Here is a 23,731-nt window from a genome sequence, read left to right as displayed (position 1 = left end):
AGTTTGAGTCAAAGTTTAAGTGTGTCCATCATCCAAATAGTGTGCATTGTACCTGTTAGGTCTGAATTTACCCATCCTCCTTCCCACCCAACCTGCTTGATTTCCATTGAATTTTACTAGTGTATGTACATGAGTGTTAATCATTTACTTCCAATTTAATGGTGAGAACATGTGGTGTTTGTTTTTCCATTCTTGTGATACTTCACTTAGGGGGATGGTCTTCGGTTCCATTCAGGTTGTTATAAAAGGTATTACTATTAGTTCACCATTTTTTTTATGGCTGAGTAATACTCCATGGTATACATATACCAGATTTTATTAATTCACTCATGTATTGATGGGCACTTGGGTTGTTTTCCACATCTTTGCGATTGTGAATTGTACTGCTACAAACATTGGAGTGCAAGTGTCTTTTTTTATAAAATGCCTTTTTTTCCTTTGAGGAAATACCCAGTAGTGGAATTGCTGGATCAAATGGTTGGTCTTACTTTTAGCTCTTTGAGTTATCTCCATACTACTTTCCATAGAGGTTGTACCGGTTTGCAGCTCCACCAGTGATGTATAAGTGTTCCTTTCTCTTCACATCCATGCCAACATTTATTTTGGGACTTTTTGATAAGAGCCATTCCCACTGGACTTACGTGATACCTCATTGTGGTTTTGATTTGCATTTCTCTGATCATTGGAGACACTGAGCATTTTTTCATATATTTATTGGCCATTAGTCTGTCTTTTGAAAAGCTTCTGTTCATGTCTTTTTCCCACTTTTCAATGGGGTTGTTTGATATTTTCTTGCTGATTTGAGTTCTTTGTAGATTCTAGTTATTAGCCCTTTATCATATGTGTAGCATTCAAATATTTTCTCCCATCCTATAGGTTGTCTGTTCACTCTATTGCTTGTTTCATGGGCTGTGCAGAAGCTTTTTAATTTAATCAGGTCCCATTTATTTTTGTTGTTGCTGTGATCGCCTCTGGGGTCTTCTTCATAAATTCTTTGTCCAGGCTGATGTCTATAAGAGTTTTTCCAACCTCTTCTAGAATTCTTTTTTTTTTTTTTTTTTTTTGAGACAGAGTCTGACTTTGTTGTCCGGGCTAGAGTGAGTGCCGTGGCATCAGCCTAGCTCACAGCAACCTCAAACTCCTGGGTTTAAGCGATCCTACTGTCTCAGCCTCCCGAGTAGCTGGGACTACAGGCATGCGCCACCATGCCCAGCTAATTTTTTCTATATATATTTTTAGTTGTCCAGATAATTTTTATTTCTATTTTTTTAGTAGAGACGGGATCTCGCTCAGGCTGGTCTCGAACTCCTGACCTCGAGTGATCCACCTGCCTCGGCCTCCCAGAGGGCTAGGATTACAGGCGTGAGCCACCTCGCCTGGCCTCTTCTAGAATTCTTAAAGTTTCGGGACTTAGGTTTAAGTCTGTTATCCATCATGAATTAATTTTTGTGAGTGGTAAGAGGTGCTGTTTCAGTCTTACACATGTGGCTGGCTATAGTTTTCCCAGCACCATTTATTGAATAGGGATTCTTTTCCCCATTGTATGTTTTTGTCTGCTTTGTCAAAGATCAGATGGCTATATGATGATGATTTTATATCTGAGTTCTCTGTTCTGATCCATTGGTCTATGTCTCTGTTTTGTACCATGCTGTTTTGGTTACTATAGCCTTGTAGTATACCAAGTATACCAGCTTGAAGTCTGGTAAGGTGATGCCTCTTGATTTGTTCTTTTTGCTTAAGGTTGCTTTGGCTATTTGAGGTCTTTTCTGGTTCCATATGAAGCATGCAATTATTTTTTCTAGATCTGCAAAAAATGGCATTGGTACTTTAATGGGGATTGCATTGAATCTGTAAATCACTTTGGGTAGTATAGACATTTTGACAATGTTGATTCTGCCAATCCATGAGCATGATATGCTTTTCCATTTGTTTACATCCTCTGTGATTTCCTTCCTCAATGTTTCCTAGTTCTCCCTGTAGAGGTCTTTCCCCTCCTTGGTTAGTGTAAGCCCCCTTTTTAATTATTACTCATCTTTGTGGTGAATTCATTTTAGCTTTTGCTTCTCTCTAGCCAGCCAGCAGAGCTGAACAGCTATCCAGAGAGGAGCAATATTCCTTCCAATTTAGAGTTATTCACCTCTAAATTAACAAATAATTACTCTTAAAAGCAGAAAAAAGAGGGTCTTAAAAGATGGACTGTCAGCCTGTTACCTTGTAGTAGTGTCATATGTTGTCCAGGGAGGCTGATTCTCATTGTTTCAAGCAAGGGATTGTTTGTTTTGGTCCTCTAGGTGTACTGTGTGCTTTGAAGATCTGTGTTCTGCTGGTTTTACCTGAGATATTTTATTTGATTTTCACTGCATTTGGTAATCCTTCCTTATTTATGGTGGTGGTTCAGGGTACCAAGGTCTTTTAATTTCTTTGAAGAAGGCATTTGTATTTATCTTTTTCATTCTTTTTTTAGGGTGATTTCTGAGAGTAAAGGGCAGATATATGTTGATTCCATCATCTTAAAGTCAGAAATTTTGTTTATATTTTCTTTTTTTTAATGTGGCTGGAGGGGTGAGAAGTTTTCTTTATATTTTCTAAGTAAGAACACTCCCCCCGAACTTTATTGAGGTATAAATAACAAAAATTGTATATATTTAAGGTGTACAGCATGATGTTTTGATGCAGATGATACACTGGAAAATGATTACCACAATCAAGCTAATTAACATGTCTATCACCTCACATAGTTAACTTTTTATGGTAGTAAGAAAATTTAAGATCTACCCTGTTTGCAAATTTCAAGTATATAATACATTATTATTAAAGGTAGTCATCATTAGATCTCCAGAACATACTCATCCTACATTAACTGAAACTTTATACCCTTTGACCAGCATCTCCTCATTTCTCCCACCCTCCATACCCTGGCAACTATCATTCCACTATCTGCTTCTATGCATTCTACTTTTTCACGTTTTACGTATAAGTAAGATCATGTAGTATTTGTCTTTCTGTGTCTGGCTTATTTCACTTAGCATAATGTTCTCCGGGTTCATCCATGTTGTGGCAAGTGACAGAATCACCACCTTTTTAAAGGATGAATAGTATTCTGTTGTGTGAATATACTCCATTTTCTTTATCCATTCCTTAGTTGATGGGCACATAGGTTGTTTCCATACCTTGGCTATTGTGGATAGTGCTGCATTCAACATGGGCAGAGTGTTGAATTTCAACTTATTTGTGGTTCAGCTTGATCCTTTTGATGCTTGTTTCTGAGTTTCATACTGTGCATACCTGATCCTACAAAACTCAGAATGTAAGTGCGACTCTTACTGGGGTCTCTAGTGAATGCCCTGGATACTTAGCCAGTTCTCTCTGCTTAGGCTGCTTGGAACTTGAGTATCTCCCTACCTCGTGATACCTTTGGAATTGTTCAGCTTACAACTCTACAGCCTCAGAATCAGGGTATCCCACAGATTTATGGAGCTCTTTTTTTGTGTAGCTCCTTCCTCTCTGATATACTACCCTGCTCATCCAGCCTGGTTAGGCTTCACAGACTGAGCTCTGACTCCTCAACTCAGCAAGATTGCTGAGCTCTGCTTGGAAATCTTTTTCCTATGCCACAGTTTGAAAGTGCCAGCAGGCAGAAAACTGGGCAGTTGTAGAGTTTGCTTTGTTTCCCTTTTCTCAGTGATTACAGCTCAGTGATTAAATTGCCCAATGTCCATAAACATCTGTTTTATATATTTTATCCCATTTTCTAGTTGTTTCTGAGGGGAGGGCATGACTGGTGTGAATTACTCGATTATGGCAGATGATAACATCTTTTCAATATATTGCTGAATTTTATTTGGTAATGTTTTATTTCAGGTTCCTTAAGTCATGGCTATAGTAAGGTTGTTTTACAGCAGTGGCTGTCATTTGTAAAGGGTGATACTTCTGGTCCTTGCCTTACTCCTTTCCCTTTGGGGGGGTTTAGAAATATAAGAGTATTTTTGTTTAAAACAATGACTCAGACTTGTACTTGGCATTTAGTGGGTGAGGGCAAGGGATGCTGACTTTGTGGCATTGCAGTGGTCTGTAATTTTCTCCCCTCTCCCCTTTTCTTTGTTCAGGTTTGGCAGTAGGCCTCTATTAGCCTTATCAAGCTAAATAACAGAGGCTTTCTAAGAGAAACTGATGTTTATTTGGGAATAATTGCATTGCAGTGGGAATACATATCCATGCTATAGTAAACTGTGCATATTCAGGGAGGTAAAAGAAGACAAAAGTTTTTAAAGGAGAAATGAGGAGAATTACATAATTGTTCTGGAATGATTATCCTTGGCTACAAGGATCAGTAACAAGGATGATGCCAATCCGAGGTGGGGCAGACATATGCTGGCAGATGTCCTTGCAGAAATTTTTTTGTGTGAGTGTAAAGGTTGAAAGGGCCTTTGTGCAAGGTTGTGGTTTTTGCAGTCTTTTGTGATAGTTTTTGTTATCAGGCATACAAGTGTGCAAACCTTCTTTCGTAGCCTTCCTAGCTTTATTTGTCAGGTTTTGGGGTTTTTTTTTACACAAGTGATTCCATTTTGATTCTGACAACTTTTCACATCCTCCTTAAGTGAGTTTAGAATCTTTCCATCTTTTTCTGTTCCCTGGAATAGTTTAAATATTAGGAGCTAACTCTTTCTTGAAGCTTTGGTAGAACTCATGTTTAAAACCAACTATGCCTGGTATCCTTTAGGTAAACCCTTGACTATAGTTATTTTGTATATTCAGATTTTTCTGAGTCGATTTGGGTAACTTGTGCTTTCCTAGAAAAATCATCCATTTCACTTACATTTTTCAAGTTTAAAAAAAATGTGGTTTTAGTAGTGTGCACCTGAGGTTTTAAAAAATCTCCAGTTGCCTCCTTTTTCATTTCTAATACTATATTTTATTTCTTGAATAGATTTACCATACTTCAATTTTAATTCCACTTTTACTTTTTTAAATATGTACTTTGTCCCCTTTGCTAACTTTTTGATTAAATTGCCTCTTAAACATATTTTTTATTTTGTTTTTTGTGTATGGCATTGGCCTGCCTCTGCACTTAAAACTTACTTTGACTTGTAGTTTCTCAAGAGCTCTTTTGGAAACAAAGGCTTGTAACTACTGCGTAGTCTTAATCTTGCACCTCTTTGGGTTTATAGGTGTTAGTCTACTACTTATGATTTAGTTACAGGTTTTAGTCCTAGTTACAGATTTTAGTCCTCTACTTATATCTGATCAAATGGTACATGAATGCAAAGTTCAACCTTCAGATAAAGGCTGCCTTCATCACCAGCCCCAATTCTAGACCTCTTCACTGCTATCGGTGATGTGTACCTTCCTAACCCTTTTTATGCTTTTATTTATAATCAGCGTCAGAAATGTAAAGGGTGTAATGTATATTTGCATATATGTGTTTTGGTTAATAAATGGTATTATTCTGTATTCTTAATCTGCTCTTATTCAGCAGTGTGTTTTGGAGATCTTTCGATGTTAGTACATGTTGATCTATAATATAGAACTTTTTGATAACTGCAAAGCATTCCATAGTATGTGTATACCATAGTTTATTGAATCATCCATCTATTAGAGGAATTTAGGTATTTCTGGGAATTTTTTTGGCTCCTGTAAGCAGTGCTGCTGTGTAAGTAACATATTCTTCTGCATTATCCCTTGTGTTCCTCTGTGAATATTACAAGAAATGGAATTAAATGGGTCATAGAGTATGTGCTTTTTCATGGATTTTGCCACTTGCTTTCTAGAGTATCTATACCAATATACATGCCTTCCAGCAGTACCTATTTTCCCATATCCTTGGTGGACTTTTACTATTTTTGCCAAACTTACACATGAACCAAAGTAATTCATTTTCTATTTGATTTCTACCTTTTCAAAATTCTTAAGAATTTCTGATCTGCTGTTGGTATCTTTCTGTGCTGTAACGAATATTCTTCTGTGTATGTCTATTTTTTCTTCCGTATGTATCTTTGCTATCTGTCATCTTAATATAATTTTAGAAGAAAGGGGAAGTGAGCACATGTCCTTACCTCACTCTCCTGAACTGTCAGAATTCTTGGCTGTGAGCACTTACTGACTTGCTCTTGCACACCAGCCTCTACATACCCTTGGTCCAAATTTGTGATAAATCTCTTGTCATGGACCTTTGAAGCCAACTCTTACATGCTAGGAAAGACAAATGTAAACTGTGTTTTATGCAGAATGATAATTCAACAATGTAACCTTTTATGAGAGAATCATTAAATCAGGGAATCTGTTATAGTGATGAAAATATATTAAAATGATTTTTGAAATTTTCATTTTTAGGTGTTAGAATATTTAAATGATCTGAAACAATATTGGAAAAGAGGATATGGATATACTATTAATAGTCGATCCAGCTGCACCCTGTTTCAAGATATCTTTCAGCACTTGGACAAAGCAGTTGAGCAGAAACAAAGGTAAAAACTTTTTTTAAAATTTGAAGTACATTCTGTGTTTGGAATTAAGATTCTGGAAAATGTTTTATAATGGTTAATTTTTTTAAATAGTTTTTACTTGTGTTTTTAAAAATATTTTAATAATCGATACTTAGAAAAGAACTAGGTAATGTATATGTAAGTTATAAAACATATGAATCCTCCACTCAACCCAAGAACTAGAACATTACTAATAACTTGCGTTTGTTTATTTACATGTTCCTCAGATATTCCATTTGCCTGCCCCCCTTGCTCCCTCCCCCTCTCTTTCTCCTGAAACTACTCTTTTGAATTTTGTGTTGATCATTCCTTTGCCTCTTTAAAATAGTTTTTATTAATGTATGTTGTGCCCAAACATTATATTTGGTTTTTCTTATAATCATACTACTAATTGTCTTCTGGAACTTGCTTTTTTCTGCCCTCTCAACTTTACGTTTATAATATTCATCAAGCTATTGCCTATAGCTATAGTTTTTTTCACTGTAGTACAATATATAGTGATGTGAATATACTTTATGCCATCTACTCTTGTCAATGGGCATTTAGATAGTTTGTATCTTTGACTGTTATATATAATGTAATTATGAGCTCTCTTGTACATGATTCCTGGTATGAATGTGCAACATGTTTTATTTTAAAAGAGAAACGTCTTTGTTGTTAGTCATACTTTTCAAGTTTTTTTAAAAAATAATTTTATATGACTTGAACCTTCGATAGAATCTCAACTCCATTTTACTTGACAGACATGCTTCCATGAAGGCTTATACACTTAAAATTGGAGACAAAAATCATGCTCTAAAAATTAAGACAGAAAAGACTGGAGATGATGTGCTTCATTGTGTCTCCAGGACTAAGTTTTATTTATATAAATATATTGTGCATGGGGATGTGACTCCCTTTTCTTGGGTTTGATAGGAGTTAGGGAATAAAAACCAGATTGAGTAGTTTCTGTTACCAAAAGCATTTGTGAGGATTTCAGTCAAGGTGAGTACCTTCTTGGAGATGAGTTAATTTTTTTCCTGCTCAATTTTATGAATGATTTATAACCCTTACACTTTACAAGATTACTATTCATTGTTCATTGTTTGTCCCACTGTTGAATAAGAGGTATGGTAAACTTAAAACTGCGTCAGGAAGATTTTTTAAAATAACATTTGCAAGGTTTGCTGTTATAATTTGATTCTACATTTAAAGCTTAAGTAAGAAATTTATCATTGTGTTTTAGAATAAGTATATCTGTACACTGAAAACCATAAAACATTACAGAGAGAAATTAAGGATGTAGTTCTTTGTGAATGGCTTTTTTGACGTAGCATAATTTGCAAAGGTCATTGTCCATGTTGTAGCATGTATCGGTAGCATGTATAATTCTTTTTGGTGGTTGAATAATATTCCATTCTATGTACTATACCATGTTCATCCTTTTAGTAGTTGAAGGGCATTTGGTTTATATCCATTTTTTGGCTGTTGTGAATAATGCTGCTATAATATTTGCATTCAAGTTTTCCTGTGGATGTTTTCATTTTGCTTGGGAATGGAATTTTGAGGGGGGATTATTAATTTTGTCTGTCATTGATTGCTAAAGAATGTTAAAACTGTAGATGTATAGGAAATCTCTGACTTGCACTGGTTTCTGGACATGGTCTGAAGTTGAATCATTCTAAATTGAGGTTACTCTGTTTATAGTAATCCAGATCATCCATGAGGGGGTTTTATTTGTTTTTGCTTTTATCTTAAAAAGGAAGTTCCAATTGTTAGTTTATTTTCTTACAATTTGCTTATCTTACCCATAAGTAAAGTGCAGAGGGGGAAATGCAACTAATTGAGTACTCCATTATGTTAAGCAATAGCTAACTGTGTTTTTATATACTTGGAAGCTAATGAAGCTAAATTTCATGCATGGCTTGTGGCATCAGGTGCAGCAATATACTGAAGAGGCAATGTGATGTAGTAGGCAGATGTTTAGATTTGGTTTGAGTCCTGGTTCTCTTTTATTAATACTGCACATTCCTCACCTTGGAAAAGGGGAATGAAGGTTGACTACCTCCAATCTAAAATCCCCCAAAATCCAAAACTTTTTGAGTGCAGACATGATGCCACAGTGGAAAATTCTACACGTGACCTCATATGATGGGTCTCAGTCAAAACTTTGTTTCATGCACAAAATTATTAAAAATGTTGTATAAAATTATCTTCAGCCTATGTGTGTAAGGTGTATAGGAAACATAAATGAATTTCATGTTTTAGACTTGGCCTTGAGTTCATTTATTAAACTAATTTCCTTTTCATTGCAAGATGGAGAAAATCTTTACTTCTTTTGGATGATTATGCCTGTATTTGTGGATTGAAAAGAAAATTCATTCAACAGTATTTTAAGCAACTACTATGCTTTATGTCAGGCAGTGTTTTAGATACAGTGATGACTACTTGCACTTGTGGCACTTAAAATCTAGAGAAAATAAAGATGTTTTATAAAAGCTGTGTGTAATGATATAACTATTTATGTAAGATTGTAAGACAGTACAAAAAGTTAAACGAAGGAGAGTTTGACCCTTTAAGATGGAAAATCATTTCGGCCACCACTTCCTGTTCTGGGGAAGCAGAGAGTCAACAAGCATTGCTCAGCAGTGATTGTGAAGAAACTGGCAGATGGTTTTCAGGGCCTGGGTATCTCTGTACTAAAAGACTGCTTAGGATTGTAAAAGTTTTATTTAGCTGAATAAAGATTAAATTTTCGTAAAATGATAAAGGGGAAGAAAGGATACTTAGAGACTTCTATCAGATTTCTCTCCAAAAAACAGATTGACACTGAGCAATGCTGTGAGCAAGTACCTCAGCAAGCAGAGAATGAGTTTTTTTTTTTTAATTAATACTTTACTTTTTAAAATAATTTTAGGTTCACAGCAAAATTGAGTGGCAAGTAGAGAGAATTCCACGTACTACCCCCTCCACACATAGCCTTATGTATCAGTGTGGGAGAATAATAAGATTTTCATAGAGTATATTATCTTTGTACTTTTTTGATCTATCAAAGCATTAATCTTTTTTTCTTGCATGACTCTTAAAATCCCTTTTTGTATTTGGATGTAGAATTTATAAATGAGTTATGTCTATATTATGTATGTTTATATATATATACGTTTATATAGAGACAGTATTCTGTTATTGATATTGTCTGGGGAAATGACTTTCACTTAATTCTAGAGTTCCCAGGCTACTTCTTGCTTTCTGCATTCCTCCCTGACCCCACACTGAGATGGTAGTATTTATATAGGTTGTTATATTTTTATGTTAACATTAAAAATCAGAGACATTCTTCAATGCTACCGAATATTTTTTCAACATAATTTTAATAGCATAATTTTAGTTGATGAAAAAATTGAAGATTTTAAATAATGTTAATTGACAAGTGTCAAAATTTCAGTTAAATCTAACCAGCCTTTCAAGTTCAGCCTTCTTGACTTTTATTAGGATCTTGACTTTTATTTTCCTCCTTGTACCATCAACACAGTGATGGGATTAAAGTTAAAACCAGTAAATTTACTATTAAACACTTTGCCACACTAGAAAAAAATTTTTTTCCTTGGGGCCGCAGCGTTTTATTATGAAAATAGAATAAAAACTTTGAAAACAAAATGATCCTTTCTAATTTAATGAAAAATTTGTTATTTTTTACTGTTTTCTGTACGTGAGTTATAGGCAACTTGAAAAATAGTTCTCATGGCTCCCAAGGTGAAGAGATGTGTGTTACGCACGCTTCACAAGGCCCTGGGCTCAAAACTAGTGTGAGTTAAATACAACTCGCATGGCAGTTAATGTGTTAAGCAGCTGCGATTGGAAAGGCAGATTGAATTTACTGAAGAAATGAGATATCTCTGGATTTTATTCTACCCACCCCACCCCCATATCCCTGTTACTATATTATCTTTTTAGATTGAGGGAATTCCACAAGTTACTTTCTGTTTTCTCAAAGTAAGATTTACATCGGGACTGTAATTCTTGCCTCATGAGATCTTCCATTCTGTCGGGAATATTCCCAGACACCAAAATTAATTGCTGTAAGTAATATACTCTTATTACTGTCATTAAATAACTCTCAATATTAACCTTTCTTCTACCTTTTGATTGGCTCTCAAGACTTTGATATTTTTAGATTTTATAGTCTGATAAGGGTATGGCTTTTTTAGGCTGTGTAGTTCTATGTTTTAACATAAGGTGGCAGCATTGAAATAAATGTGTTGTGGCACCAAGTTATTAAAATAGTTGTTTGGTCAATTACTTAGCCCATTATAACAGAGGGAACCTTGTTTTTTTTTTTTTTTTTTGAGACAGAGTCTCTGTCGCCCCGGCTAGAGTGAGTGCCGTGACGTCAGCCTAGCTCACAGCAACCTCAGACTCCTGGGCTTAAGCGATCCTACTGCCTCAGCCTCCCGAGTAGCTGGGACTACAGGCATGTGCCACTATGCCCGGCTAATTTTTTCTATATATATTTTTAGTTGGCCAGATAATTTCTTTCTATTTTTAGTAGAGATGGGGTCTCACTCGTGCTCAGGCTGGTCTCCATCTCCTGACCTCGAGTGATCCACCTTGCCTCGGCCTCCCAGAGGGCTAGGATTACAGGCGTGAGCCACCGCGCCCGGCCTTGTTTTTAAAGTTCTTAGAAATGTTTGCAGATTCTAGGTCTTTCTGCTAACTTTTCAAAGTCAGAGTTCCACTGAATTTAACCAAGTGTAACAGGAATCTCTTTTAGTTCTAGGAATTTCTTTAGTGTTAAAAGATCCTGGCTAAATAAGTTAAACATTTATAACTAGCCCACCTATACTCTGAATTCAGATTCAAATATCCAACTGCTTTTGGATAGTCACTTATTGACTATCACTAGATTGTAGGTCTGTGGGATCTAGAACTTTGTTTCCTTCACTGCTCTCTCAGTGCCTAGAACGATGCCTGGAATACAGTTGATGTTCCCAAAATGTTTTGAAGGAATATCTGCAGTCCTTCTGTAGTTCCTTTTCAGTCAAGACATCCAGGCCACAAACCTATCTGTCGTTCTTGTATCCATCTCCCTCACCTTCTGCATCTACTCACTGCATTTCTTTTTGTTTCCAGTTTATGCCAGTTTCTTTCACTTTTCTCCATCCTCACTGCTATCACCTCAATTCAGGCTAATATCTCCTCTCTCCAGATTTTAGCAACCACCTCTTAAATGCTTCCCAGATTTCAGTGCACTCTTCTTTTTAAGATGTAAATCTAATTATATCTGATTCCTAATAGATCATTCAGTGACTCCACATTGACTACCAGGAAAAAGTCCTCTAAAAGGTTTTATGAGACCCTTCTGTTTCCTGTTTCCTTTCTTTCTTTTCTTTCTTTCTTTTTTTTTTTTTTTTTTTTTTTTGAGACAGAATCTCACTCTGTCACCTGGGCTAGAGTGCTGTGGCGTCAGCCTGCCTCACAGCAACCTTAAACTCCTGGGCTCAAGCAATCCTGCCTCAGCCTCCCGAATAGCCCGGACTACAGGCATGTGCCACCATGCCCAGCTAATTTTTTCTATGTATTTTTAGTTGTCCAGCTAATTTCTTTCTATTTTTTTTTTTTTTTTTTTAGTAGAGATGAGGTCTTGCTCTTGCTCAGGCTGGTCTCCAACTCCTGAGCTCAAACAATCCGCCCGCCTTGGCCTCCCAGAGTACTAGGATTACAGGCGTGAGCCACCACGCCCGGCCTGTTTCCTTTCTTGAAGGTGGTGTTGGTGATAGTGATTTTTTAAAAAATATTGCAGACTGTAGTTGGTAGCCCATTATTACTGTTTTTTGAAATTTGTTCTTACTGGAAGCCTTAGCACATTTCAAAATGATTTTGTTGCGAGATCAAAATCTATAATACATGCAAAAGACTGCATAAAACATATATGCAGTTTAAAGGATGATTAATTATAAAGTGAACAGTTACATGTGTATCAACTGGATCAAGAAATAGAACATTGCCAGCACCCTAGTACATGTCCTAATACCACTTACATTCTTAAAGAGTATCATATAGTTTGCCTTTATGTAAATGGGACCCTACTATATATCTTACTTTTGTCTCCTTTCACTCAACATTATATTTGCCTGATGGATTCATGTTATTTCAAGTAGCCAAAGTGTGTTTAATTTCTTTATTGTTATTAACTAGTTATACATTATTTATATACAATTGATTATCTTCCCTTCATACATATTTTTAACTTATTCTTATTGAATTGTATCCAGCTTTTTAAGAAGCTGATGAATTTATTGTCATGTGTTCTTGCCATATTTGGAGAACATATCTATTCTGCATTGACCCACAAGAGTAGAACTAGGGGGCAAATCTTGTTTCGGTTATTATTTAAAAATAAAAAACCTAACACAAAACCCCATAACTTTTTAATAACTATTGTTGATCATAGAATGGGCTGTTTTGTGAAGTAGTAAGTTCCCTGTCATAGAATTATTCTAGTTAAATCTGGATAACTGTGTTAGCGATTTTATAGAAGAAATGTTTCTACCAGCTAAGGGGTTAGTAAATGATTCCATGGTTCCATAATTAAAGGCTCAGTTCATTTCAGGTAGCTTTCTTTGAGCACTACAATGTGCTGGTTATAGTGCCAGACACTGGGAATGTATAAACATGGATAGGAAGTTATAACCTACTTCCAAGGGGCTCTCAGTCAAGTAAGGAAGATATCTTAAAAAAGTGATATATGGTGGGTGTGGTGGCTGGTAGTGTCACCTATGGTCCCAGCTACTCATGAGGCTGGGGCAGGAGGATTGTTTGAGCCCAGGAGTTCGAGGCCAGCCTGGGCAACATAGCAAGACCTTGTCTCTAAAAAAAAAAAAAAAGATTTAGACAAAAGTGTGTGGATGTTGGGAAAGGGAGTCATTTCTGTGGATCAGGGTAGTTGGAAAAGGATTCTTTGTGGATGTTAAGGTGTGAGTTGGGCCTTAATCACAGACAACAACCGATGATGAAATTTGCATTGGTTTTAGAGTCATGTTAAAATTTACATCCTTGTTCAACCTTTCTAAACCAAAATTTTATCGTCTTTAAAATATAGGTAATACTCATCTTTCAAGATATTAAGAAGGTTGAGTGAAACTATATATATATATATTATAGATACAAGTCGTTTGTCAGATTTATGTTTTAGAAGTATATTCTCCTAGTGTGTGGTTTGCCTTTTTGTTTTTTTAATAATATCTTTTGATGGGCTGATTTTGCCCCACTATTGAAGCGATTCCTCCTGAGTATTTATATGGTACCCGATGTATTTTGAGATTTTTCCTAGTCTGGCTTGGGTGAATACAAATTTCTGCCTTTGTGTTAGCTTTGGGAATTTTTTAACCTGTTTCTTTCTGAGGTTTTCTCCCTTTGATTTGGATAGATTTCTACATGCATATGCAGATGAGTACCAGCTGAAAACTTGAGGGAAACCCCTGCTGGTCTGCAGAGCATTCTCTCTTCTCAAGTACTTTGTCCTGTGAATTCCAGCCAGTATGACCTCCCTAAATTCTCACTCCCATCTCATCTGCTCATGGCAATTGCCATACTGTTTGGGCTCCCCCTCCCTGTGCCACGGCCTAGAAACTCTAGACAGAAAGCTGGGCCAGTTGTTGGGTTCATCTCATTCATTTGCCTGCCTTTTCTCTTACTCTGACTACTGTCAGGTATCTGAAAACTTCATACATTTTGTCCAGCTTTGTCGTAGTTTAAGGCAGGACAGTAAATCCGGTCCCTGTTACTCTTTCTTGGCTGAAAGTGGAAGGTATTTCAATATATTTTTTCTTGAGGAAAAAACTTTATGCTTGAGTCATTTTAGTTCTAGATTTGTGTTAAGCTGTGGAATTGATGCTTCTCCAAATACTCGCTGAAGCTGATGTTTCAATTAGATGAGCATAAAAAGATTTTTTTTAACTTTTTTCTTGGTAATTTTCTTCCCAAAGCATCTGGCAGTTCATGTTACTTACTTCTGTACTTATGTAAGTATGGGGATTATATGAGCTGTCTAAAGCTCTATTTGATATTCCTGGATCATGTTTAAAAACACACTCTGTGTAACATCAGTTGACTGTGAAACATGAATTAAGAGCTTATAAAGATCTAGTTGAGTACATTTGGGGGGAAACATGCAATTATAGTTGTTTTTCCAGTTGAGCTTTTTGAATGACTTTTAATTACTTGCTTTGGATCTTTTACCTACTTTGAACACACACATAGTTATCAACTCTCATTTAAATGCAGAACTTTAGACTTTCACTTAAAATTTGTTTTTGATTGAAAATTTAATAAAATTGTCAATTTATGTAAGTAAAAGAGTAGTATAATTTGAAGAACTGCATTCTTGCTGAATAACATTAGGTAGTTGACTTAACCATGTTGGCACTCTTACTTCTGAAATAAGAAGGATTGGCGAGATCCCAACCTTTATTAAAACATTGTGATTCTGACTATGTATTTCTATATAAACATTAATATAGAATGTCATATGTTCATTCACTTTCTTATGTTTGTATTAATAGTTTGTATTTTCAAGGATTTTTGAAAGCTAAAATGTATATCTTTTTCAAGTGGTTTTGTCACTTCTTGGAAAATGTAACATCCCAAGTTTAATACATTTTTATTAGAGGGAGAGAGCAAAGTTTAAGGTGTTCCATCTCCTGCCTGTTGTTTGGAATACTTCTGCTAAGAGTCCCAAAGAAAGAATAGTCATTACAGGTGAAGGATGTAAGTTAATTTGAGAAATATGACTAATAGAAGTCTGTTTGTCAATAGATCAGAATACAGAAAACACCATTAGAAACAGATTGAAGATAAATGGGAAAGTTCAGAGCACATTATAGAATATCTGAATTATTCTTAATTTGGTATTAAGCATGTAAATTTATTTCATTTTGTTTAGACATTTTAAATGTAGTATTAGTATAAAATTATCAGATTTCTCTGGAATATATGATTCAAGGGATATAAATCAATGTGGGATAGAATTGTAGATAAACGTTATTCCTCAGGGTGTCAGATTGTAATATAATATATAGCCCAGGGATTCTTGGGATATAGAGTCTGAAATCCCAAAACTATATTGATGTTTTTGTGAGTATGTGATTTTCTCTGATACAAAGTTCCATTCCTTTAGACAGATTCTCAAATGGTTTCCTGTCCCCCATGAAAGTTAAGAACCACAGATGCAATGGGTATTAAATATGCCTCATTACTGATTGCCTTGGCAGCCCTCCTTTAAAAAACATTTACATAGGCCGGGCACGGTGGCTCACGCCTGTAATCCTAGCTCTGGGAGGCCGAGGCGGGTGGATTGCTCAAGGTCAGGAGTTCGAGACCAGCCTGAGCAAGAGTGAGACCCCGTCTCTACTAAAAATAGAAAGAAATTATCTGACCAACTAAAAATATATATAGAAAAAATTAGCCGGGCATGGTGGCGCATGCCTGTAGTCCCAGCTACTCGGGAGGCTGAGGCAGGAGGATCGCTTAAGCCCAGGAGTCTGAAGTTGCTGTGAGCTAGGCTGACGCCACGGCACTCACTCTAGCCCGGGCAACAAAGTGGGACTCTGTCTCAAAAAAAAAAAAAAAAAAAAACATTTACATCTTCTGCCAAAAACTGCATTCTTTTTTGTTAAAGGAAAAACCTTAGTCCTTTGTGTCATGGTATCCTGAATCTCACCACTCTGTTTATTGAATGACAGTGACAAAGAAAGCTACATTGGACCATAGATAGCGTAGAATATAACAATCTTTGTGCTCTCAGCAATCTTAATGACAACTATATGCATAGGCCTTGTAGGCCTTATGTTTGGAATCACGTAAACTGAGAAGTAATTCCTTTCACATCCCATTCCCTTTTTGTCGTTCCATACCTACCTGCATTGTGTTTCTCTCTCTCTCTCTCTCTCTCTCTCTCTCTCTCTCTCTCTCTGTCTCTCTCTCTCTCTCTCTCTCTCTCTCTCTCTCACACACACACACACACACACACACACACTCTCTTATTCCCTCATTCAGACATATACACACACTCATACCTATTTAGTGTTGCCAGTATTTTGAGCTTAATCATAGGCCAGCTTTGGTTTGTTGGAGAAGGTTAGGAATGAAACCCAGAAAAGTTCTCATGCCATCCTTGGCACTTTAGTGTATTTGAGGAGAAACTGGAGATTTGGTTCTTTCAAATAGTGATTGGGCCTATGCTAACTGGAGTAAATCATTTCCTAGGCAATAGCTTAGAATCAGATTGAACTCTTAAGATTAACTCTCAGTATGACACAGCAAAGATTAGCATATTGCTAGAAATGGAACCAAATCACTTCTTCACAGAAATTACTGATTTACTTTATAAAATTCTGACATATACCTTTAATGGCTTCTGACAAAAATTGGACCATAAATAAATACTTTTGTGTATTCGTTGTGAGGTGTTCACAAACCCCACAGCTCTTCCAGCTTTCACCAGTTATAGGTATCCAAGTACCCATTTTTGGTGTTCAGATAAAATTTTGATAGAAACAAGATATGTTTTTCTATTTGACATGCTACTAATTTTGTCAAAATAGAAATGTGAGTAAGTCTTATAAAAGAGCAATCAGGAAAAAGCATGAGCAGCTCTTTAAGAGGTATTATATTAGCTCTTTGGAAGGAAAATATGCTCCTTTTGGTTATAGATATTTCCATGAAAGTAGTTTGGGTTTTTTTAATGTGCCAGAGTTTGATACTTTGCCAGTTGAGTTTCAAATGATGAAGTAGAAATCAGCTTATATATTGCTTAGTCATTCTTGTTTGTAAGAAAAGCATTCTGACAGTCTTAGCTGTAAATGGACCCCTGGTTTGAACCGTATAGTTTAAAATGACTAAAAAATTATTGGCTAAGCTCTCTTGGATTTTATAGCTTATTATACCTTAAGAGTTAGATGTTTTACTTTTGCTTTCTTAAGGAGCCAAATAATACATTATGAAGTAATCTTTATTATCTTTATTCTAGTTTTCACTTGGACCATTAAAGATTACTAAGTTGAATTCAGGCTAGGAAAAACAAAATAGTGAAGAAAATTGTTTATGTTTGAGACTTCAGTGATTTATATTCTGAGCTATTATTTAATGGAAATACTTTGAGATAAAGCAAAAATAAAAAATACTTCAGATTCTTTTAGTTGTAACTTATTTAAGAGCATGCTGAATTCTGCTTCTTACACTTAAAATCTCAACCTAGACAACTAGTGACATCTGTGGTTTTTTTTTTTGAAATAAAAAAATCAAGAATAAAGTTAGAGTTTTAGAATTGTATAAAACATGTGGATGGTTAAAAATAATTTTTAGTTCTCTTCAGGGTTTCAATTTTATGTTCATGTTGATATCATACTTTATAAAGTATCATAAGACATTCTTTTCTATTTTATAAGTTATTTCCCTCTGAGATACGATTTCTCGAAGCCAGATTTATAATAGTCTGCTTTCTTGACATTTTTAAAAAAGACATTTCAAACCAAGTGTCTTATTCTATGTACAATAGAGATTTGTGCATATACATTTAGAAATGATTTACACATATTCCTTAAAATGATCATTTGGTTTGGTTTAGGTATGTTATATATGTTTGTCTTACAATACACTTCAGCAGTAGTGATACCATTGGCAAAAAGCAAAAAATCATGCAGCATCATACTAACGTGAAACATCGTCTATTGTTGTATCTTGAAATCCAGTCTCATAGAAATGGCCAAACTGATTTTAGTTATATCTGGGAAATGAAAGATAAAGATGGAGAAATTGATTGGCAAGGAGAGGAGGTTCATATATGAAGAGGAAAGTGTGTAGGAAATATAAAGTAGATCACATTTAGTCTGGATACAACCTCAGAATCCTTCTCAATGCTGTGTTCCAGATAGCTGTTGCTTATAGATTGAAGATTTGGCCTAGATGTTGGTTCTATGAAACTAAAAATTGTCATTTATTGACATATTCCCTTTCTTCTGAGCCAGAATAAAAATTTAGGCGCATGCACACCATTTATTACTAACCAAACTGCATTCAATGTGGAAAATGTAGTACAACTGAATGCCTTAATTAATGATAGAAACTGGTATAGATAACCTCATGGAGGCATGGTATCTCTAATTTTAGGAAGCATTTGGTCATGTGGTATGTTTCTGATGCACAGTTTCTTGTCTCTTTGTCCTTGTTCATCCTCCTAGAGGCTTACATCATTGATAACCTGCTTTTTGTAGAATTGTATTTTTTGTTGAGTATTTTTCTTATTGCATATTCATTTGAGATTAAAAATCTGAGAAATGTGGGCTTGACCATTTGTATATTCTTGGAGAAGAATTGATGCCTTATTTAAGAAATAATCCATTTTCTTATTCTGCAGAATTTAACATGTATTTTCACCAAATTGCATGTTGCCAAAGAGGGTGTTTTGAGTTGGCCAATTCAGATTCATGTACTGGAAACCTTGTTAGCAAGCGCTAACAATGCATTCTTTTTCAGCCAGTATGTTAAAATACTGTGTTTTTTCCCCCAAATAAAAACTGATTTGATTTTAAATGATTTGAAATCAGTGACGATTTGAAAGTAAACATGAGTGACTCAATTCCTATATTTGCTCTACTTCAGATATACAAGTATTTTCTTATACAAAAGGGCATTGAGATTTTTCCAAGTAAACTTTTTTTGGTGTAAATTGTATCCTTCAAACTTGATTTATGGTATTGCCTGTATTTTTGCTTTTGTGTTGGAACCTTTGGTACTTTGGAATATCTGATGTTTTAAAATATACTATTCAATGAAATGAATTTGTTACTTGATACCATGTCTACCTTAAGAGTAAAGTGTTGTCTACTAGTTTTTTAGAAAGAGAACTGACCTGAACTCAACTCCTGGGCTTTAAACTCAGCACGACACCAATCTGTGTGACCTGGGGCACTTTGCTGCTGCAGCTGCTCTGGCTCTTGCTGCTACCATGGGGGTTTGCTATCACACATCGATCAACTGTTCTGTGCCAGCACTGACGTGTTGCTATGGCTCAAATCCAGCAACTGGGATTTGACTAATCCCAGGGAAGTGACTAATCTTCATTTTGCAGGAACCAAGGCTGGGAGAAATTCAGTTATTTGGCTGAAGTAGGTATGCCCCCTGGTTTTCAAGCTGCAGGAGCATGCCTCTTGCTTCCACTGTGCTTACCTATTTTATCAGATGCTCAATTTTTTTTTGAAGACTTGGACTGATACAAGGTTGTATCTAGAGCCAGGAGTTCAAACTAAAAATTTGTTTTTAAATAATTTCAGGTGTGTCCTGCTTTAAGAAAACTAATCTTTTGAAAAATTGAACTTTAAATCAGACTGAAGCAATTAATATTATTTGATGGGATCTAGGCTATTCTTTTACATTAAACTACTCCCATTAGTTTAATGGGTGGCATTTTCTAGTGAGTTTAATTGGTGGTTCAAAGGTAACTTAGGCAAGAATTTTTTCATCTCTAAAAAGGGTGATAATACCTTCATCATAGGGTGAGCCAACTATTGCACTTTGCTAAGGCTACAATGGGAGCATTTCTATTTTAAGACTTATTAGCAATACATTCATGACCCAGCTCAAACACCACCTCCTCAGGAAAGCCATCCAATTCTTCCTCAGATGGAAGGATTTGCTCTCCTTCTGTGGGTTCCCCTAACACTTAGACAAATGCTAATCTGCAAGAGCCAGAAATATGTTTTATTTGTCTTTTTGTTCTTTTACACTACTGCCCTTTCTTCTCCTCTCCCAATGCCCCCCCTCCAAAAAAAACAACCTAGCATGGTGCCTGGCACTTGGCGTGGAAAGATAAGGAGTGTCACATCTAACAAATTAAACAAATGGATCTTTGAAAAGTCTCTTCTTTATTATGTTTCGTAAAATTGAATGCAGCTATTTTGTCCAGTACCTTTTTTTGTGAATATGAACAACATCAGTCAGCTCCTTTTTCTTAAGTTCCAGGAGCATCTACTATGTGCAAGATACTTTAAGGCACAAAGGGTAAAGTAGAAAATTAAAAAATAATTACAAATGAAATTGTGTTCATTGTGCTCATTTCTCTCCTTTATATTTGGCATTACTTCACAAACTTAAAATATTTTTACTTGATTATTGTAAAAATATATAAAATATAAAAAAATTATAAGTTATTATTTCCTGTAGACACATTTGGATTTCTAACCAAAATCTTGTTCTAATTACATTTGGTGGCTCTATAGTTTTTAGTTTGTTAGGCTGTTATCCTTGTATTATTTTATTGGTGCATTTAACCAGACCTTTAAGATATTGTTTATTTTGTATGTTGCTAGTTTCTATAATAGAGATTGCTCTATATAAGAAGGTAATATTCATGCATTTATAAAAATTGACACTTTTTCTTCCTGTTGAAAATTGTCTGAAATTCTAGAATAGAATTTTAAATTTGGATTCATTAAATGGCAGAAGACAGTAATTATTTTTGATGGTACGGTTTTCTCTGTGAATCTAATATATAAACTTATTTGATTTCCTATAAAACTCCCAGTAAGCATTTTAAAGCACAATTTTCCTCAAGTTTCTTCTGAAAAATAGCTGATTTTAACATATGACTGATAGGCAGTCAAAAGAAAAAAATAGCGTTTATTGCTTTTATATAAACGTAAGAAATCCTCAAGTTTCAAACTTAAATTTGGGCCACAGAAGAGATTCAGTTTCTTCTATAGCTTCGATGTGATTAATGGAACTTTGAACTTTATAATTCGTACATAGCTTTTTTGGTCTCTTTCCTTCCTCCCCCAACGTTTTTCATATGCCTGTTTGTTATTTGTCTTGTATCTTTTCTTCCATTTGTTCTGTATTTGATCAGTATTTAAATCTAAGTTTGTAAGAATGTTCATATCACGGTCTATCCTGTGCTGTCCAACATGTGATTGGTTATTTAGCACTCGAAAGGGGGCTGGTTGGAATTGAGATATCTATAAGTATAAATTACATACTACATCGCCAATACTTGGTAGAAAAAAGAATGTGAAATTCTTCAATAATTTGTATATAAATTACATGTTGAAATGATAATATTTCAGAAATATTGTCTTCTCTCTTGTCCCCAGTTTATTAGAGTTCGTCAGTGGGGGAAAGAGAGAGTTACTGGCAGTATATTCTTTCCGTGAGACAATGAATAGATCTAGTGGACAGCAATAACTGAGTGTTGAGCCTAGAGTTATTCCTGGCTTTGAGGTTTTTGCCTGTTGGCTAAAAGACTTGAAATGTAAACTAGTATATTACTTGTTTTTCTTTTAACTTGTATCTCTATTAAATTCCATTATATTTAAATGATGGCAGTCATATAAGCTTTGATTTGCATGTACTCAAATGTTAAAAGGGGCAGGCAAGTAACAGCAGAATGAATTCATCTTGTGTTAGACAATGTGGAATAATAAATGTACTATGCAACAGGTATATGCCCTCTATAGAGGGTAACCTTATTTCTGTTCAGCTGATTGTCTTATGGGAATATATGCACTTGTGTTGCCAGATCTTTCAGATTTCCAAGAAGAGCCCCAAATCTGGATTTTTAAGAATCTTAAATCTGCCAATTCTTAAATATTGACAAATAATGCAAAATTTAGAACTACTTATGCAGATAAAACTAAATATAGCTGTGTTCTGAGCGCTACTGCTTTGTAACTTTTGACCTAAGGGGATGCTGCTTGGAAATAAACATAGATTTTTAAGTACTTTAGATGACCCAATTAAAGTATACCATTTATAAAGAGAGGCTTGGAATCTCCTGTTGATTAATGGCTTTTAATTAAGTTTTATACTTTTTAAAGAACATTAATCTCAAAATAGTAAATAATTATCTTAGTTTGTTTTGAAATAGTATTTGAGTATGTATTTCTAGCATACTTGTATTTTTTTTGTATGAATGTTATTCTGGTCCTTATTCTCTCTCTGACTTACTTTTCTGTAGTTTGTTTTAGTGTAAATTCAGTTTTCCTGAATGTTTAGAAGAAGGCTGTGTCAGACTGTTTTTCTAATTTCACAGAACCTCCTTTTCTGGTGTGTGTACTGTACAGAAATATGATGGGTTGCTTGCTGAGATTTCTTGACCATGTTCTCCTCCCCCCACTTTCATCTCCTGTTCTCAGATTGTTCAGATGCTCTGTGGTTTTCCTCTTCTTTCTTCAACAGATACTGGTAATATGCAGTTCTTGAGGCTATTGGTAGTTCATAGAGAATACTTTTCCACATAGTTACGTTGTAAATGTTTCCCATGGGTTTTTGAATTTGCTATCTAGTTGCTCCTTCTGTTTTTGTTTGGGGAATCAAGAAGGTCCAAAACGGCTGCTTCTGTCCTCCCAGAAAATCCAGATGCAATTTATAACCTGATGTGTTGGGTGGTAACCAAAAGTCAGATGGTTAGTTGCGTTTGAATAGGTTTATAAGATATATTTAAAAACAATAGTCATTTTTTAAATAAAAGTTGGGAAAAGGAACTTAAAGAAAAAAAAGATGACTGCTTAGCTCACAGTGTTAAATAGTTTGTGTTTCTGGCACTGCATAAACTCCTACTCCCAACCAGAGACACATTTTATCAGCTAGAATAGGTTACATTGCTACCATTTTGTGCCTCTAATTCAAATTCAGTGCCCAAATCAGATTTTGTAAACCACTGAAGGATTATGTGAATTACCATTTACTGTTCACATTTGATCATTTGCTGAATATTACTTGTTTTTATTCCCTAGAGAGATAAATAAATATGTATGTAGATAAAATAATAACACTTTATACAGAAGAGCTTCATGGAGTAATCTATTTACTAAGGGCCAGTCTGCCCAGTTTCATTCATAGAACCTGTTTCAGTTTCCTTAATCTATAAAACTCATACTCTCTAAACTTAAAGGATAATGTATGTGCACATTGGGTTCTGTGAATTTGCAACACTATAGTGATTGTGAATTTTGGAACTTAACTTTCAATATAAAAAGTTCAGTTCTCCGACTCAGGAAGCTGAGGCAGGAGGATGGCTTGAGGCCAGTATTTCAAGACCACCCGGAGCAACATAATGAGACCCTGTCTCTACAAAAAACATAAAGAAAAATTAGCTGGGCATGGTGGTATGTGCCTGTGGTCCCAGCTACTCAGGCAGCTGAGACAGGAGGATCGCTTGAGCCCAGGAGTTCGTAGTCCATACACTGAGCTATGATCATACCACTGCACTATAGCTTAGG

The 23,731-nt window shown here is 35.3% G+C and overlaps 1 protein-coding gene across 3 annotated transcripts in view; it reads left to right on the top strand.

Annotated features, from left to right (window-relative positions):
- MINPP1 (multiple inositol-polyphosphate phosphatase 1) overlaps nt 1-23,731 on the top strand; it is a 65,132-nt gene that overhangs the window by 10,815 nt on the left and 30,586 nt on the right. For 2 of the 3 annotated variants that reach the window (XR_006739128.1, XM_045567936.1), the window contains exon 4: nt 6,331-6,464. The exons of the other annotated variant lie outside the window; for it this stretch is intronic. Coding sequence is in view for 1 of the 2 variants with exons in the window: in XM_045567936.1 (XP_045423892.1) it covers nt 6,331-6,464 (134 nt within the window). In the remaining variant the exon portion in view is untranslated. The remainder of the gene's footprint in view (nt 1-6,330; nt 6,465-23,731) is intronic. 3 annotated transcript variants of the gene reach the window in all.

This window comes from Lemur catta, chromosome 14, assembly GCF_020740605.2.
Source record: "Lemur catta isolate mLemCat1 chromosome 14, mLemCat1.pri, whole genome shotgun sequence".
NCBI classification, from domain to species: domain Eukaryota; kingdom Metazoa; phylum Chordata; class Mammalia; order Primates; family Lemuridae; genus Lemur; species Lemur catta.
This window is presented reverse-complemented; position numbering and strand designations above follow the sequence as displayed.